Raw genomic sequence first — 20,549 nt, 5'->3', positions numbered from 1 at the left:
TGTGGTTTGTTGATTTATTTGATAACCGCAGATGGATGTCAGCAGCACACGGTATCTCGGTGTACATATCCGTCTAAATCCATCTGAGGTTGTATCTTCAATGCGCCCTTGATTTGGACACGCGTAATGTCAGGGGTGCACTCGTTCTCTGCAGTGAGAACAGCATATTAAAAAACTAATTTGGGCCATTCCGCATCTTAGTTAGAAATCCAGGGGCTTCTGTAACTGCTGAAATGAGTGTAAGGTTTAGAGAAAACCCAAAAATGTTAAACGCCTGCTCAGAGAAAGAAAAAAAGGTCACCAGATCAACAATTATAGACGTTTTTACAATCTGACGCATTTGCCAGACAAGTTCCTGTGAATAAAAGTTACGATACAACGATCCAATATTGGAACTAGCGCAGTAGTATTTTCTGTGATCCACCCTCCTTGCAGTCAGAACTACTGTTATAGAAAATTAATCAACACCTTCTAATCAATCAATATAGAGAATTCAACAGTCCTGTGGTATAAGTTATAAAATATCAAGCTCCTGCTTACACTTAATAGCTTCATCAGCTCCCTCCCTTTTGCAAAAGAAACTGCATTAAGCTGTGCTCCTGAAGTCTACAGCGACGCCAACACAATCTCACCTCTAATGCTTATCTAACACACTATGCCCAAGTTGATAAAGTAACTGATGGCACCATGGCCATGAGCGAAGCATGTAGTGGGGGAAATAAGTGTTGGACACTTATATATGTTTTTCAGTAAATATATTTCCAATGAGGTTATTTACATGAAATGTTCACCAGACTTCAGTATTAACTCAAGAAATCCGGAAATATAAAGAACTCACAACATTAAAGTCCATAAATAAAGTTATGTGTAATAAAGTGGAATAAAAAAAAATGCTGATGAATCCGATATTTAAACGGATGACTCGGAGTATAATATCGTGCCATATTCATATTCATTTCCTTCATTAGAAAACTAACATTTTATTTACAAAAAAAAGATTTTTTTTAAACGGATGACTTGGAGCGAAATATTCCGAAAAGCAGCCGATAAGAGTCCAGCATAGGTGGGAACTCCTTTAATACTGTTTAAAAAGCATCTTAGGGTGATTCCTCAAGAAATCGGCTGAGAAAATGCCAAGAATACATTTCTGGAAATTCTAGGCAAAAAGGGGGTCTACTTTGAAGATGATAAAATATTAAATTATTTTGATTTATTTGGGATTTTAAAATTTAAAAAAAAAATAAAATTCCCATAGTTCCATTTCGGTTTTGATAACTTTATTATCATTATTCAAAAATGTGTGGGAAAAAATTAAAAATAAAGAACGAGTGTGTCTAAACTTGACCGGTAGTAGTAGCAGTAACAGAACTATAGTAACAGTGGTAAGCCACTATAGGTGGCTATCTGCATCGTCAATCAAATGCCACTTCTTGTGAAAGTAGTTGGTTCTTGGCCAGATCAGTGACAGAGTACCAGACTAGACTGGCTTTCGAGACTAACCTTTTAACATAAATGGTAAATGGTCTGCACTTATATAGCGCTTTTATCCAAAGCGCTTTATACTTTCTCTCATTCACACGCCAATGGTAGCAGAGCTGCCATGCAAGGCGCTAACTTGCCTTCGGGAGCAACTTGGGGTTCAGTGTCTTGCCCAAGGACACTCCAGCATGTGGAGTCACGTGGCCCGGGAATCGAACCACCAACACTACGATTAGTGGACAACCCGCTCTACCACCTGAGCCATAGCCGCCCACTTCAACATCACATCAAGTTATTTAACTGAGAAGACATGGACATGGTAGACTTCAACACATTTATTGCACGAGTTATTAGAGTCAACATGAAACAATATGTAGCGGAAAAAAAACATCCTTTAACACCAACTCATCGTTCTGTGTTGGAATAATCAAATGAACAAAAACACAGGGCACAACAAGTTCATTTATCAGTTGAATAAATAAAACATAAGAACACGTTAACAAAGAAAGCATGGCTTGTATCATATGAGAAAGATAAACAAACAGATCCAACATGGAATACACGGAATGTACAGTATAAGTGCAATAATAATCTCTTTGTGGTTAAATTGCTCATGTACTGTGCCACTAAACACTATATGGCCAAAAGGATGTAGACACCTGACCAATAACACCAATATATGCTTGTTGATCAGCTCATTCCAGATCTAGTCCTTCTTTGCTGTTATAATAACCTTCAACCTTCACACACAAGTGAGGAGGCCACACTTGATATTCCAGTTCACTCCAAAAGTGTTTAGTAGTCTTCAAGTAAGCGCTCTATACAGGCCATTCGAGTTCTTCCACACCAAACTTTGCAAACCATGTCTTCACGGAGCTCGCTTTGTGCACAGGGACATTGTCATGCTGGAACATGTTTGGGTTCCACTGAAGGGATATTGTAACCCTACATCATACAGTGACATACAATCGTTTGTATTTTCTTTGGGGGAGGGGGTGTAAGAACCACACGTGAGTGTGACTGTCAGGTGTCCACATATATAATTTTGCCATATAGTGTATATTAATGAAAATATATAACCATATAAGCAAATATAACAACCAAATTGCCCAAAATGAACCGTATACAATGTCCCCTTTACCCAAAATGTTGTCAGTCAGCCAACACGGGTTTGGTGTCGATGTGTGCTTCTTTAGTTTTGCTTTGGAGCTACAAGACTAGATGTAGGTAACAAGTAACAGCCTCTGGTTCAGCACTGTGCCACCAACATGCCTAAATCATCATACACCTGCCTCAAATAACACCATTTGTAGCACCAGTGCAAATGTAAAGAAGCTCAATTTAGACACTATATACTGGCAGAGTGGCAGATATGTTCATGGTAGGGGGAAATAGTATACATTTCTAGTCAAACTATCAGATTAAACACATTATATATTTTTTAAAATAGTGTCTACGATGAAATGAAATGTATCCTGGACCATTAAACGACACTAAATAGTGTCATCAGAAAAAACACTGCTAACCAGATTTTGATCATAGCGCTCAGATCATTGAACAGATTCACAGTTTCTCTTAAAAATAATTAACGGAATAAAAGAAGTTTACTTCACTATTTCACAACAAATCCAAAAAGCAAAGTTATTGATCATATCCATTTGACTTACATGACAGGACTTGGCCTGAGTGCGTATTCATTCTATCCAGTTATGATGCGCACATATAAATTAACAGTTGGTCCTAAAGCAAATACTACACAGATTCATTACATGGTGCGTTTTCTAGTGTGTGATTAATGTATATTTTTTATATTTTAATTCTGCACTTACAGTACAAATTTAAACTCTTTGGTCAGCTTAAAATGGCCTGTAGTTCCAGAAGCTGGAGAACACAGAAATCTGCAATGTGAGAGAAAAAAAAAGTGAATTATCGAATAATAAAAAGCACACACCGATATTAAAGTTATTACCATTTGTTAGTGGTGATTATGCCCTAATCATTATCTCAAAAATTTCCCCCTTCCTAACTCTCAAGGGTGAGGAGAATCACTTGGATATGTTCATATGCGTGTGCACATTTATGTCAAGATCTTCAACAAAGGCACAGTGACCAATTACACAGTATATGCAATAAATACTACTGGCCATGTTTCATTTTCTTCTTTTTGCTTCCTACAGATGGTGGATCACACGTGTGCCATGTGGACCATGTCTTTGATGGTTGGGGTACTCGAGTCCAATTATGAACAAACACATGAACACATTATTGGATGGTTTACTTTGTGAATTTAATTTATTTTTGAAAAAGATACACTCATTTCAAATCTGATGACTGCAACACACTCCAAAAAAGTTGGAACACTCGACTCTTTACCACTGTGTAACATCAGCTTTTCTTTTAATAACACTTATTAAGTGTTTGGGCACTGAGTGAAGACACCAGTTGGTTAAGTTTAGCAAGCGGAATTTTCTCCATTCATCCATTATGCATTTCTTCAGCTGTGCAACTCTACGAGGCCTTCGTTGCCTTATTTTGTGCCTCATAACGCACCACAAATTCTCAATTGGAGACAGGTCAGGACTGCAGTCAGGACATGCTAGCACGTGAATTCTCTGCTTACGCAACCATGCACTTGTAATCCGGGCAGAATGTGGTTTGGCGTTGTCCTGGTCTGGATGGCAGCATATGTTGCTCCGAAATGTGTACATATCTTTCTGCATTAACGGTGCCCTCACAGATGTGCAAGTTACCCATGCCATGGGCACTGACACACCCCCATACCATGACAGACGCTGGCTTTTGGACCTGACGCTGAGAACAGCTTGGATGGTCCTTTTCCTCTTTGGCCTGGAGAACACGACGGCTATTTTGTCCAAAAACTATTTGAAATGTTGACTCGTCGAACCACAAAACACGATCCCACAGTGCTACTGTCCATCTCTGGACAGTGTTGATGTATGGCTTCTGCTTTGCATAGTAAAGCCTTAACTTGCATCTGTGGATGCAGCGGCGAATGGTGTTGAGTGAAAAAGGTTTACTAAAGTATTCCCGAGCCCATGTCAGGATATCCATTACAGACTCATGACGGTTTTTAAGACAGTGACGTCTGAGGGATCGGAGATCACGCACATTCAGAAGTGGTTTTCGACCTCTCCCAATTGTTCCGTTTTCGGAATCGGGGTTGTATATTCCCATGAATAGCCTTATGCTTACAGCTGTATCCAGGAGATTTCTCTAGCTGATAATGCTGCCATGTTCAATTCCAGACTCAGCAATGTCTGAAAATGGGTCTAGTTTGGTCCCTGTTAGCCCACAGATGCTGCTGACAAGGTTATATATTTGCTGTGGAAGCTGCTCTTCAAATCGCCCAACAGCAAGTCATGACAGAATTCACTGTGCCACAGTGCAAGGATTTTACTGAGAGCTTTAAAGGGGGATTTGGAAAGACATTGGGGCAATCACTCACTCACCATGAATGAGGTTTAACTGGCTCTCGCGTTCTTTTGACCAATTCTGAGACATCATGTTTTGGTTCGCTCAGACAATGTTGAGATTGTCAGCTACATTAGCCATCAGAGTGAGCGGCTCTCCTTGCATTTTATCTCCTCAAGTGGGTCAATCTACAGCCTAATTAAGTCCATATGCAAGATGCTGAACTGAGTGTCTTTTTTTTGCTAGCAATCACTTTGTCAAAACAAAGTGCAAGATGCATTCACTGGCAATGAGCTCACCATGTATGCACTGGTGTCCAGGTAACTCTGGGGTGACCTTGTGGTTGAATCGCAACCGATTCCACAAAGGAGATCCTGCAGAGCATTACTAGCTATGCCCCATACGCCCCATACTATTTAGGTGTCATCCGATCCTCAGACCAACTAGTCATCTGTCAAAGGGGAAAGACACGTGGGGCTTCCTTAGGGAAGGGTCTAAGCAGAGGCTGGCCAATCATCACCATGGCCTACAGTACTTATTGTGGCATTCTTTGAGGGGCATCTTTTTCTCTTAGGCATTATTAAGCATCATGCCACTCCAGGAACTTTGTCCTGCTGCCATCTGGCCAGCACTTTCTCCAGGTTATTACAAGATTAGATCGCCCCTTCCAGAGGTCTGAGTGCAGTGACTCATCTCTGATCACCTTTCCAGGTAGTTCCAAGTTGAGTCTGGTTCCTTATGACATAGTTAACATATGTTATCCAGGCAATTACCTGTGCCTGGTGGTTAGGAGGAGTGAAATTAAATGCTGTGTTATGTAAGTAATTGTGTTTCTATGAACTGTAGTTAACTGCCAGGGTTCCTGGTCATCCGGAACGGACATGTGCACATGCACAAAAGGTTATCCAGGTTATCCAAGCCCCTGGCAAGTTATCCAGTTCCATGCTATCAAGTATTATACAATATACTATGAAATTTAACATATACCATATTACCATAGACACTTTAAAATCCTGTCACTTCCTTTAAGAGGAGGCAGCCCAAGGATGGGAGAACGTTACACCAGTTCCGAAGGGGAAATGGCTTCCGGAGAACAAGACTTGATGAGCCAGTTTTATCTCACAGTCATAGGGAAGCAGTAAGACACTAGACCAGGGGTTTTTCAATATTATCCACAAAGGGCCAGCATGGCTACATCCTTTCATTCCAACCAGGCAGGAGCCATACCTGATTCCACTTGTTTAATCAGTTCGTCCTGGTCTCCAATCAGCTATCAAGTGCGTCTCCTATTTGGCCTGAAGCAACAGCAGTCCTTTGCAGATAAGATTGAAAACCCTTGCACTACACTATTATACAAGACTTCCAAGTTCTGATCTGTTGGAAGAAAGGCGAATCAGACCCTAGAGCATGAAATAGGCTCCAAAAAAAATTTAGTGTGCAGACTCTTTGCTTTTGTCCCAAATTATACTACTACTGCATGACAGCATGCCAAAATTTTACACCAAATATGTTATGTACAAGCTGTGGTACAGTATAGTACAGGGGTATATGATTTTGGACAGGAGCACTGGTTATTAGTCACATGAAAATATTAATCATGCGTTTTAGTTGATAAGAAAAAAAATCTTGAACCTTTTTTGAGGACCCAGTCATGAGATTTCAGAAGAAATGTTGTAGAGCCAGTTTATCGTGTTATAGTTAAACAAGCATGTCTTATTTTCTCTTAAGGCCATGAAACACGATAAGCAACCATACTTGCAAAATAATCAACACAAAGCCACTTCCTATCAACCCTAAGTAGGCAGAATTTAAGAGCTTTTGAGCTCTTAAGATAAAAGCTGCATAAAAGAAGCATAAAGACAGCCATCTTATTAGTCAATAGTGGGTTTCTGTGAGCTCCTGTATGTGGAAGAAGGTAGATAGCGCTCTGGATGTTATACTGCCCTGTGAGCAGCAGTTGGAGTTAGCTGGCTTCACATGTCTTGGAGGAAGCACGTTAGCCTTCACCCTACCCGGTGTCGTATCACACGGGTCTGAGCTGACCAAATTGGGAAGAAAAATGGGATCTCAAGTATTATAAAATCTGCACTATTTTAATCAATTTGCCTTTGAATGAAAAAAAAACAAAAAAAACAACATCTTTAAAGCTTATCGGTGTTTATCGCACATTTTTCAAAATATATCCACAGATTTTTGTCTTTACATGCATCCTTTTTTAAAAAAATTTGTTTACTTACGCTCATTATACCACTGCTTTAAAGTAAACCTAATGCTAGATATGACACATAAAAGGCGAACAGGCAAACACAGACACTCACCTTATCTTTGAGTTGCTGGCAGAGCTGCAGTGAGATGGTGAAAAACACCAGTGTGTCGTTCAACCACGGCACCACACACTCCACTTTGTGCACGTGGCTCACCTCAAACTTAGTGTTGTTTAGTTCACTGTGGGTAAAAATATATACAGTTAGGTTCATATATATTTGGACACGGACACAAGTTTTGCTTTTTTGGCTGTTTACCAAAACATATTCAAGATACAGTTAAATAATGAACATGGGCTTAAAGTGCAGTCTCTCATCTTTAATTTAAATGGATTCACATCCACATTGGAGGAAAGATTTAGGAATTACACCTCTTTAATTTTTAGCCCCCTCTTTTTCAAGGGACCAAAAGTAATTGGACATTTAACTCAAAAGCTGTTTCATGGACAGGTGTGGGCTATTCCTTTGTTATTTCTTTATCATTTAAGCAGGTAAAAGGTCTGGAGTTGACTCCAGGTGTGTCATTCCCATTTGGAAGCTGTTGCTGTGAACCCACAGGATGTGGTCAAAGGAGCTCTCAATGCAAGTGAAACAAACCATCCTTAGGCTGCAAAAAAATACAAAATCCATCAGAGAGATAGCAGGAACATTAGGAGCGGCCAAATCAACAGTTTGGTACATTCTGAGAAAAAAAAAAAAAGAAAAAAAAAAGAACAGACTGGTGAGCTTTGCAACACAAAAAGGCCTGGACGTCCACGGAAGACAACAGTGGTGGATGATCACAGGATCCTTTCCATGGTAAAGTAAAAACCCTTCACAACATCCAGCCAAGTGAAGAACACTATTCAGGAGGTAGGCATATTGTTATCCAAGTCTACCATAAAGAGAAGACTTCACGAGAGCAAATACAGAGGATTCACCACAAGGTACAAACCTTTCATAAGCCTCAAGAATAGAAAGGCCAGATTTAGACTAAAAAAGCCAGCCCAGTTCTGAAAAAGCATTCTTTGGAATCAGCATGTACCAGAATGATGGGAAGAAAAAAGTATGGAGAAAGCTTGGAACAGCTCATGATCCGAAGCATACCACATCATCTGTAAAACATGGTGGAGGCAGTGTGATGGCAGGGGCATGCATGGCTTCAAATGGCACTGGGTCACTAGTGTTTATTTATGATGTGACAGAAGATAGAAGCAGCCGGATGAATTCTGAAGTGTATAGGAATATATTGTCTGCTCAGATTCAGCCAAATTCAGCGCAGATAATTGGACGGTGCTTCACTTTACAGATGGACAATGACCCAAAACATACTGTGAAAGCAACCCAGGAGGTTTTTTTTTTTTAAACAAAAAAGTGGATATTCTTCAATGGCCAAGTCAGTCACCTGATCTGAACCTGATCGAGCATGCATTTCACTTGCTGAAGACAAAACTTAAGGCAGAAAGACCCACAAACATACAACAACTGAAGACAGCTACAGTAAACCCAGTGTTCGGTGATGTCCATGGGCTCCAGACTTCAAGCAGTCAATGCCTGCAAAGTATTCTCGACAAAGCATTAAAATCAACATTTTATTTATGATTATGTTGATCTGTCCAATTACATTTGAGCCCCTGAAATAAGGGAACTGTGAATAAAAATGGTTGCAATTCCTAAACGTTTCATATGATATTTATGTTCAACCCCTTCGATTAAAGCTGAAAGTCTGAAGTTCAATTGCACCTCAGTTGTTTCATTTCAAATCCATTGTGCTGGCGTACAGAACCAGAATTATGAAAACCGCGTCACTGTCCAAATATTTGCAAACCTAACTGTATATACACTTATATATATATATATATATATATATTCATAAGAATAAAATCTCTTATTTATAGTTTTAATATTTCTTTCATTTTATACAGTTTTGAGTTTAATTCTTTGTCCTGTTTGTCAGTTCCTCAGGCATTTTCATTTAGGTAAATATATTTAAAAAAATGATTATTATTTTTTATTATTATAAGGTAATTGATTTATATAATTATTATTACTATTATAATGGTTACTATTGTTGTTAATATCACTATTATTATTAAAAACCAACCTTTGGAACACAGCAAGGCGCAAACCTCTGAATAATAATTCTCAAAAATAATAAGAACTACTTACAACATTGCTCCAGGATTATGCATAACTGAACTTCCTGCTGGTTTGAAGTTCTATAGATAAAAACAAAAACATAAATATAAATAAAGTAAGTCATAAATATACTTAAATATCATTTATTATTGTAAGTGCTGTGCTTATCATTGTATCTTATAATGAATTTATGTCTGTTTTTTTTTTTTATATCTATCTCTTCTGTTTTCAGTTTTAACTCAGCACTACTGTTAATGAGGACTGTACTTTTTGAAATTGAAATAAAATAGATCGAAATGAAATTAACTTACATGCCAATTAGTGCTAACAGTTTAAGTAACTGGAAGATTATTGTCAGATCAACCCAGTCAGTGAACTACATTTCCCAAGACACACCACGGCCTACAAACATGGCCGCCCCGGACTACATGCCAAAAAATTCACGCACATTGACACGTTCACAGTCACCAGTCTTACGATCAAGCACACCAGTTCACAATCAAATATGCACGCTCACACTCACACACACACACACACACACACACACACACACACACACACAAAATGCCTGTCTTGTCTGTTATCACTGATCTGGTTTGACCTTGACTGGTTTCCAGATTTCTGTGCTCAGTCTTTGTGCTCGGTCTTTACGCCTGGCCCAAGCCCCTTTTTGACCCTGAATTTGTCTCTCGAGTTTGGATTTGTCTGCACTTCTCTCGTTTCGCACAACATAAGATAACTGCAACTGCATCAGTCTCGGCCTTCTCCTTCATGAGAATGATCAAATAAAATCCCCCCGCACTGACAGACAAACAGTGTTAGGTTTCTAACATAATATTATATTTCTTGTTGTTTTAAGGCACATATAGTAGAGGTATGAGAAGAGACTGAGACTCAACAAACACTACATTTAATAATGAGCACTTCCTCCATCTTCCTCATTCTATACTGGCATATAGGTGTCCAACAAGAGACCTGTCCAAAATGCTCTAAAAGAGAGGTTCTCAACTTTTTGTAACTAAAGCCCCCCCAAAGCCTCCCCATATTCGAGGAGACCAGGTATAATGATTATCTATTCTGTGTAAAATCTATCTATCTATCTGTCCCTCTCTCTTTCATATATACACACACTCAATCTATTTTGATATATAGAGATAGATACATAGATAGATAGATAGATAGAGAGACATTTTTTATGCTTTATTCTATTTGAAAAGCAATAAAATACTCCGAGTCCCCAAATGATGCCTGTGTGTTTTTTTATTAATTCTAAACAATTTGCACCCCCCTTATGATCTCCGCGCCCCCCGGGCTGAGAACCACTGGCCTAAAACATTTAGTCTTATTTATAATCTTTATATCTTTATAATCTTTATATATCACTTATTTATAAATGAAAATTTATTATAAATGAAATCCGGTTTTGCTTCCATACCTTCGTAGTGTTCGGCTGAAGCACGTGCAGTTGATAGACGGTCAGACAGAGTTTACTGAGATTTATGTATAAATTCACCATCATATCCCCGGGCATCGGCGGAGTGAACATTCTCTGAGGAGAGAAAACTAAATGTGACGGAGGAACTGAGGGAAAAGTTTTGCATGCAGCAAACAAATCTGATGACTTTTTTTGTTTTACAAATGAGGTTTATGCACAGTTTGAGAATGGATGGTTCCTCTCCACGATTCCTCCTCATGTTGTCTCGGAGTTTTTCCTTGCCACCGTCGCCTCTGGCTTGCTCGTTAGGAATAAATCTATACGTTTAAAATTTATATATAGAATTAATATATTTCTGTAAAGCTGCTTTGTGATGGTCAGTACGTTTACATGGACAACAATAATCCGATATTAACCAGATTAAGACGATACTCTGATTAAGAAACTAGCATGTAAACAGCGATTTCTGATCACCTTAATCCGACTAAAGTCATACTCGAAGTAAACACAAATCGGGTTAAGACATGTGGAGTACTCCTGTTTTAGTCGCTTTGTGACAGGACACGTACACACACAGCAGCGCTCAATCGTTTGACGGCAAACAAGAGAGCACGGCTGCGTCCCAAACCGCGTACTTATAATACACATATACATGGTAAGTATGCGGTTTTGGACACAGCCCACGGCTTCAAGCAGTCGTCTATTTGCACATATAGCACGACAAATAATTAACTGCACTTGAAGCTTTCGTAAAATTAAAAATGAAACACCCAAAACTGTATACAGTTCCATAACGAAGACCAACCGTATGTCGATACGTGAAATTCTGGAGGGAATGTCGGACGGCGTGGCGTGGGGACGTAATGACGTGTGCCGTTAATCGATCTGTGTTCTATAACATGTAAAACGGGAACATGAAAGGAATATTCTAAAAGCGACTCATGTAAACACTTTAATCACAATACTGTCTTATTCAGAATAAGGTCAATAATTACATTACTGCTGTCCATATAAATGTAGTCTATGTCTACTGTTAAAAGCGCTATACAAATAAAATTGAAGTGAGTTGAAAGCTAGATCATTGGAGGAAAAGAAGTCATCTCAAAACCCATTAGATCATGCTGTAGTTACCGCACAGGAGTGAGTAAACATTGCAGGGAATAAAATAACAAGCAACTTAAGTACCTTATCATAACCACTCTGAACAAAGGCCAAAATAAGCAGAGAACCAAATCTCTCTCTCAACTCACACTATGCATGACTATATTCTTACACTGTTCATAGAGTAGGAACACTGACCCAAATATTCAACATTCTGTGGCAAAGTACTGATTTCTTTGATAAGAAACCGATAAGAAGGAGGATAATTTTGAAGTCTGAATTGGGATCATCCTGCCTGGCTTTATTCTTTTTATATGGTTGTATATGATGTTTTACTCCTCCTACTTATGCCTCAGTGAGAAACCTGTAATGATTAACCTAGAAAACTGTAATGATTAGCCTAGCAAACTGTAATGATTAGCCTAGCAAACTGTAATGATTAGCCTGCTTTTGTGTCATCACTGCAGAATCAGATACACCTAAAGAAGCAAACTACATTTATACAAGCAGACATCTTACGAGGAAATAAAATAATGCCATTAAGCACGCGTGTTTATAGTGTTAATAATTTCAGATTTACCATCAATCCAGTGGAGGCGAGTTCAGGCAGGGTCATAGTAGCCGGTGTGGTAAGACGATTACGCGCTCTGGTTAACTGCATCATCACCGCATCCATCAGCTACAACAAAAACACCACACATTCAGTTAGACTTTAATCTTCATTCATCTTCAGTAACCACTTTATTCATCTTTACAGCCAATTCGCCTACTAGCATTTTTTTGGACAGTGGAGAGAAAATAAGAAAATAAATAAATAAATAAATAAATAAATAAATAAATCAGTGAACCCAGACGTTCATTTAAAAAAAACAAAAAAAACATGGTGGTTTGAAGAGTTCCTGTTCCTCCAACACACACTAGTGTATGCTGTCATACATGCTCAGGTACTACAGTTCACTGGATTGAATTTCATACACTATAATGAGGAAATAAATATTTGTTAAATCTTTAAACCCTTTGAGACTTGAATAAGACACCGTATTAGTTCCTCTACTGTATTTAAATGCACGCATTACTAGACTTCCATTCGCCTTTGTTAAAAACTTCAAATCCCTGTTGCCTCAATGAAGAGAAATGGACAAATCTTCCTAGTGTTGTACAGGAAAATCCAGTACGATAGCAAGCCAGGAAGAAAATGATCGTTGGTTGTCCAAAGTTTCATTGTTTTGTTGACAGAAGGACAACACCGTGCTTCAGAAGTTAGATGAGGGGATCAAACTGGCATCATTGTAAATTTCCCTAACGCAACTTATTCTTCTTTGTAGTTGGGCAGTACCTTGATCTTCTGTATGTATCTTTCACCTGGAAATATGGATATAGTGTGCCATTAAAAAGGTACATAACCGGAACCAGAGTTAAGCTGTAATAGTACACTATATATACACACCTTTCTAGGTACAAGATACCGAGTAAGGTAGAAAAAAAAAGTGTAACCTTGATTGTATCACTACAGCGACAAGGAAAAGTACCCTTCTAGTACCCTTTGTTGTGAGATCACAACAGAAAAGAAAAACACTATTGTAACGGTGTTGGTGACGAACCTTATTGACCTCAGCGCCGGTTTTGAAGTGATAGCTCTCATCACGGCTGCTGAGCAGCTGAAGCGCCTGGTTCACGTGGTTCCTCGCATCCTGGATCTGTGAGCAAACACGCATTAATACACCGAGCAGCATTAGCATTCAACCATGAAGGGGGGGGGAATGAAAGGGGGTCAAACATTAAGCTTTTAAGAGCAAAGTTCAGAATCAAAACAAGTGTATGCTACAATGGTCATACCACATGATCAAGTAATACATTCTTTCTTCCTACACACACACACACACACACACACAGAGCACCTGCTATTATTTACACACAGTTAAGTGCAATTACACTTACATGGTCAATATGCTTGTGCTATGAATTATGCACAATAATTAGTGTAATGCTCAATCCAAACATACAGTATAATAGCGATGTGACTCATGCACGGCTGCATTGAAACCACTACAGCCATAATACTTGCTTCTGTGTGCAAATTGCAGCACATGCTAGGAAGTGATAAACCCTGTCACACAGTATAAAATATATGGTACAGCATTTTATATATACTGAAAAAGTAGTACATATTTAAGACACACGAGTAAGAGTGCAGTTCTACCGAATATCAGCACGGCAGTGATTCGGCAGCGATTCTGATATTCAGTATAACCGCATGATTACGAGTGTGATATTGCTTTCAAAGAACGGTTTGATAAACAAGAAATTAATATCGAGTGACTTATGGAGACAACATGGCCGAATGTTCTGTTTATTTTTGCTCCGCTAGCAGAAACCACAACCACTTTATAGCATATCAGCTCGCTGGCTAACTTACATTAATACCTATTATCCATTCCCATCAAAGGTGCTTCTGGTGAAAGTGGTGTCCCTTCTTATTTTTCATCTGGCGAGCTTTCATATTTTAAATCAAAAGTTATATTCCTAAAAAGTATCATTTGCCATGTCTGCTGATGATGTCACTAACTCTACCGTAGTAACCGTTCCGAACTAGGAAGTGGAATTTTACGTGGCGAACACGGACAAGGGGATACAAACAGTGAAACGTCCCGGTGCGGTTACAGGAAATATGAGCACTCTTGGAACGCCGCTCAACCAATCAAATTAGTGGACTGAAACTAACTGTTGTATAATATAATACATGGTGTCCCAAAATTCTCACTACATGGGGAAATTAATACTTGTTAACAATTTGTGTATATAGCCTTTAAGAATGCCTTTGACAAAAGAAGAACGTATTAAAATCATTCTCCTTGGTGGATCGGGACGCTGTCGCAAAGTAACATGGCGAGCATATCACACACGACACTGTTGCCAAACTTATTAACAAATTCAAAAAGACTCGAAGTGGTGTGGACCAACCGAGAAGTGAACGTCCACGAACACCCACTGACGAAGCCACGACCGACATGGTGCGGCCCAACGTAGTCCCTTACCGTATGGAGACATTTGGGACACGCTGTATTCCATAGGAGTACTGGGACAATGTAACTATCTAACATATCTATCAGTCAAGTAAACATTACTCACCCATTGTAATCATATCTAAGATGATCAGTTTCTGCAGTGACTTCAAAACGCAAAAACATGAGGTGTTGATTAATCGAAGAGCCCACCTGTTGTAATTTCCACTGTTTATCCTCTCGGAATGTAAAATGCATGACTTGAGTGCTTTTCGCCACCTTAATATTGATATCCTGCAAAACAACATCACAATACAGACAATAACTCCAAACCAAGCTATAATCAAAGTCCTATATATATATATATATATATATATATATATATATATATGGATAGATAACATATGTTTTATATCTGCTTCTCTCTCCCTCATATAATATAATATAATATAATATAATGCATTCTATTCAATAGGTTTACATCACTGAAAAAAATAGTAGCATGTATAATACTAATATGTTGTTTAGTCTGTTTACTATAATGATATTTAATACTAGGCTGTGGAATATGATGCTAGTTTGTGAGCCTTTTACTGTGATAATAGTTTGTGGGTTAATGGTTTACTACGGTGCCTGTTAAAAAGACATTAACATATTCTTAATAATGATCCTTCTTGTGTATAATCTGTTTAAATATAACCCTACTCTGCATTCTAGTCTGTTTACTGACATTAGTTGTTATGTTAGCTTCCTTACTATGGTGCAAATTTGTCAGCTAGTCTGTCAAATACGATGCTAGTTTGTGAGCTACTCTTTGTGGGGTTAGTGAAAGCTTGTCAACTTTAATGCAACTTTGTATATTTTTACTATGACACATTGTCAAAAAAGCTAAAGCTAGCTTATTTGTTTGCCTGTTTAGCTATAATGCTAGTCTGTATTATACCCTGTAGGATAGAACACTAGTTTGTATTTTAGTCTGTTTACTATGGTGCTAATGTGTGGACTAGCATGGTAAATATGATGCTAGTTTGTGACCTAGTCATTTCTACTCTGATAATAGGCTTGTAGGCTGGCAATGCAATTTTATATATGATAAATTCTTATAATGATACTTTGCGTGTTAGGCTGTTAGTGCAATGTACGTTAGCAGGTATAGTAGCATGTATAATACTAATATGTTGTTTAGTCTGTTTACTATAATGATATTTAATGTTAGCATGTTTACTATTAAAGCTAGTTTGTGTGCTAGCTTGTTTGCTATGGTGCTAACTTGTTGGTGCTAATTGCTAATGGTACTAATTTAGGCTAGTTTGTTTAGTGAGGTGTGCGTGTTTGTTTCCTTTAATGCTAGTTGGCAACTAGCCGAGAAGATTGATTTACAGACATCTGATTATCTGGTTTTCTGGAGAAAAATAAACATCTGCTAAAAAAGATGTCTGCTATTATTTAGCAAGATTTATTTCAATCCCGATAACTGGAGCTCATCTACATTCTCATCAAGCAATGAAAAGAAAGTCATGTTTTGACAACAATTATCAACCATTTTATCAACTGGTTTCATCTCTTACAGCCTCAGAAGCACTGCTGATGGAGCACTTTGGTCTGAAACATAATCTTTCTCTGGAAACCTTGTGCATATCTCTGAACTTTTGCTACATCTAACTGAAGGGATGAGAGTGGATATGACACAGCAAAGTAACACTTACGGCCTGAGTCAGAGCATCTCCCTGCAGAGTGAGGACTCCTTTCACCTGGTCCATGCTAAACAAAACAAGAAAATCACACCAAACTTTGTTACTTTAGGTTGTAGATTTGCATGTTTATTATGAGTAGATGAGAAGATACTGTTGCAGTGTACGATTTACAGTGTTTGCACACCGAACTGACTACTGATGTTCTTCATAGTACTTTTTTTATTTATTTAAAGAGGTAGAAATTACAGATTATTCTTCAGTGTAAATGATTAGTGCTGTAATGTCACAACTCTGGTGAGAGTCACTCTAGTGTCACTGTTGATAATGCTTGTTAGTAGGGATGGGCGATATCTTCTTGTTTGTGATATACCGATAGAAATTCTCCCCACAATAAGAATTGGTCTTCCTGCGTTAATAACAATAAAGCCTAGTTGATGACGTATTTCTATGTGCGACCCATTCGCAGCTTCTCATGCATTTCAGATGCATTTCAGAGTTTTTTAGTATTTGGTACGTCCCCATTTTGCTTTAATGACAGTGTGCACTCGAGCTGCTATGGACTTGTGCAAAAACCTTTGATCTAAAATGGATCATAATCCGTCGTAGTGTTGCCTGAACAGATGCATCAACAGAAGAGATTGGGCGTGAGGAAAATCTGACCTTTGGTACAAAGCAGTTAATATGGTTAATATCACAAATTTGTTTACATTTAAATAGGGCCCTAGAAATAGTGTAGAATCTTCAATATTGCACATTCAAGATAGTGAACATTGACTTTCTGTTTGAAATATTGAAAAACACTAAAAACCTGTTTATGTTCAATTTTAAATGAAAAAAAAAATCCCAGATTTTCAATATGGTCTCAGACCTTTGGACCCCACTGTATATATTCTAGCTCAGTTTATAACCTCAACCTCAGCTTGTGATGTTCACGGAACTGTTGTATTTTTTTTTAACCTGTTGGCGCAGTTATTACTTTAGTTTCTACATGCAATCTTTTCTAATAGGTTTAGTTGGTCCTGTTTCCCAAAATGTAAACAAACTAGTAGCCTAATTTAAACCACTGAGGCCCTGATGAATAAATGAACGTTGTGTGTTCATGTTAATTAACTTTTTTTTTTAACTTCATATCTGACTACTTGCTTGCACCCCTGTAAAAGTAATGTCCTGCTCATGTGACTTTTCTGATCTCTAGGCTCAACCAGATGGCATGTAAATCTTTCCAAAAAGCTTTCTTAATTAAAAAAAAAAAGAAAGAAAAAAGAACAATGTCCCTCCTGTTCCTATCTGCATTTGTATCTGTTTAGAAGACATCTCTTATTATTTGAATAATGTGTTTGCATTCGGTTTCCTGACTACACCAGAACGACATACTGGTAGGTCAGCTCGCCCCTGCTGCTGTAAAGCCAACATTTTATCTTGGTCTTTGCTTAAGATCGGAAAAAGCTGTGCGTGTTTCTTTTTGTACGTCAAACTTCCTGATTCCACAATAACACAAATATCCACGATTAGAACTGCTTGTGTGCTGTGCTGATACAGACTGAGGGTGACTTTCACCACCATTCTTCTTTTTATTTTCCTTTAAAAACTTTATGCCTTCAGATTTAAGTGTTAAACTTTTAGCATTGAAATCCACTGACAAAATGTTGCGGAGTTTTGCAGTTTTGTAGCTGAAGGAATGAAGGACAACATACAGTGGACTCATGAAATCCCACAATTGCACTGCAGTAGGTTATTGAATAAATAATGTACACTTGAAGGTATAGAATATCTATCAGATCAGATTTACATTTGAGGTCATAAGTTTGCATACTTGCATTGCAGAATCTGCAAAAATGTTAATAATAAATAACACTTTACACCGATCATCCTGTTCAAAAGTTTACACCCCCCTGGTTCTTAATGTATCGTGTTGCCTTCTTGAGCATCAGTGAATGTTTGCACCTTTTGTAATAGTCGTGTACGAGTCCCTCGGTTGTCCTCGGTGTGAAAAGATGGATCTTAATCATATAGTCACTGTTGGAAAGGGGTCAAATATACAGAAGATGCTGGAAAAGTAAAGAATGTGCAGGACCTGGAGGATTTTTTCTGAAGATCATTGGGCAGTTTAACTGCTCAGGACAAACAAGGGACTCGTGAACAACTATCACAAAACATAAAAACAGCTGCTGGTCATCCAGGTAACGACACACAGTATTAATAATCAAGTGTATGCAAACTCATGAACTGGCTCATTTGTTTAAAGTCTTGTGGACTATATGTAAACATGCGTTATGTGAAATAGCTTATTCAGAGCAGCACTAAATAAATAAAGTGCAATGTTAATGATCCCTCATATACATATATATACATAAATACACACACATATACACATACATATATATTTATGTGTATGTAAATGTATGTGTTTGTATATATGTATGTGTGCGTGTATATAAATGTGTATGTATGTATGTATGTATGTATGTATGTGTGTGTGTGTGTGTGTGTATAAATGTATGTATGTATGTATGTATATATTAATTAACATTTTGCAGATTCTGCAAAGCCTATATAAACTTATGACCTCAACCGTATTTTATCCAGCTGAGGCTGACACGGCGGCCATGAACACAGGACACAAACCGTCTTAAAGCCTTTAAATATAAACAGCTTAACAAGCTATCCAAACTCGACCCCACACATACATCAGTTAAACCAAAAGAGCGCTTACGTGGAGCTGCCAAGAATGAAGTTCTCTTGTTTGAGTTGACCCTCCAGCCCTGGTGAGGGCACTGAAAAACGTCTCGAAGCTTCCTGTGTGATGGAAACGAAACATTTAACAAGACATAAAGGAGCCAGATCACGATCGATCTCGAACAACTCGAACGATCGAGTTGTTCGTTCTGTATCGCGATTACAACTACCTTCAAAATGTCCTGAAGCTGTTTCAACACTGCGTGAACCTCCTCTTTAAGGAGCCAGTTAAACTCTTCCTCCTGTGTGAGAAAGCACATGATGTTTGGCATTGATGTCACAAACATAGTGTTTGGTAATCATTAGGAATGCATGGACATGTGATTCAATCAAATGTCTGCACATAAGCTGAAAGGAAAGTCAAAAAAGCACATTTGGATGAGGTGAAGTGAAATGTAGGTTAACAATAAGGTGTGCATACTGACTGACAACTAAAACAAAACAAACAAACAAACAAACAACAACAACAACAAATGCATGTTATTTGAAATAGGACTACCATTGTGATTGATCCCATCTGCCTCTGTGTCCAATCATCTCTCTGTTATTCATCAGTGCAGTCACAGACTAGACAGAGCTGATGAAGCAAACAGATAAGCTAACAAAACATGGCATGAAAATATCCTTACCAGAACAGCTCTCTCTGTTTGACTCGCCGCGGACATGTTGGAGACTTCAGACACGGCAGTCCGATCTACACCAATTACAACCATTTAGCCTGAAATCCGCACAGTAAATACGCTGCAATGACAGACGGTTTTGTTTAGGAGAGCTCTTAACCACGCCCACTCCAGCCTTCACTTCCGGTGAGCGACGCCACGCCCTCTCTCCGTAACGCGCGTTTCTGTCAAGTAAACAAGGGAAATGGAGAAATTTAAATCATTTATAATATATATTTTTTAATATATATATATGTTAAAACAACAATAAAACAGAGTTAAACCAAATTGAAAGAGTTAAAATCTCAGTAGGATAATAGGAATAATATTTTTGTTTGTTTGTTTAGTATTTGTATTATAATTTGTAGCTAAAAAGCAAAACCCCAAAACATGTTAAATCATTACAACATAGCAAGAGATTAAACAATTTCCATATGCATATGAAAACGTGGATCAAATCATAAACAGGGATACAATGTCAATTATCCCTAGTCCCATATTAAAACAACAAAATATCTTGTTATTTGAGTCTTTAGTGCAATTTAGTGTTAAATCGATGACTTTTCTAATACAGAGTCGGAGTTACTTAAGCCAGAATATACCTGAATTAGTTAGTTTGTTGTTTGGAG

General features: G+C 38.1%; 1 protein-coding gene across 1 annotated transcript; it reads right to left on the bottom strand.

Moving 5' to 3' along the window:
* Window positions 1–1,799: 1,799 nt before the first annotated feature.
* Window positions 1,800–20,096, bottom strand: rogdi (rogdi atypical leucine zipper). The gene is made up of 11 exons (XM_053648623.1): window positions 19,891–20,096; window positions 19,432–19,503; window positions 19,239–19,321; window positions 16,538–16,592; window positions 15,045–15,125; window positions 13,431–13,526; window positions 12,410–12,508; window positions 10,729–10,842; window positions 9,324–9,373; window positions 7,230–7,356; window positions 1,800–3,377 (listed from the first exon to the last, which is right to left on the bottom strand). Exons 1-11 carry the CDS (start codon window positions 19,972–19,974, stop codon window positions 3,336–3,338), a joined length of 903 nt encoding a protein of 300 aa, XP_053504598.1. The 5' UTR covers window positions 19,975–20,096; the 3' UTR covers window positions 1,800–3,335.
* Between the last annotated feature and the right edge of the window lie 453 nt (window positions 20,097–20,549).

Source organism: Ictalurus furcatus, chromosome 2 (assembly GCF_023375685.1).
Source record: "Ictalurus furcatus strain D&B chromosome 2, Billie_1.0, whole genome shotgun sequence".
Classification (NCBI taxonomy): Eukaryota; Metazoa; Chordata; class Actinopteri; order Siluriformes; family Ictaluridae; genus Ictalurus; species Ictalurus furcatus.
Note: the sequence above shows the minus strand (reverse complement) of the source record. Positions and strands in the feature narration are given on the sequence as shown.

Coding starts and splice junctions, on each gene's coding strand:
- rogdi (XM_053648623.1), bottom strand. CDS start 19,974: ATGGTTGTAATTGGTGTAGATCGGACTGCCGTGTCTGAAGTCTCCAAC. Junction 10,843..12,409: donor TCGCCTCCACTGGATTGATG/GTAAATCTGAAA, acceptor TTCTCTCCTCAG/AGAATGTTCACTCCGCCGAT. Junction 7,357..9,323: donor CATAATCCTGGAGCAATGTT/GTAAGTAGTTCT, acceptor TTTTACCCACAG/TGAACTAAACAACACTAAGT.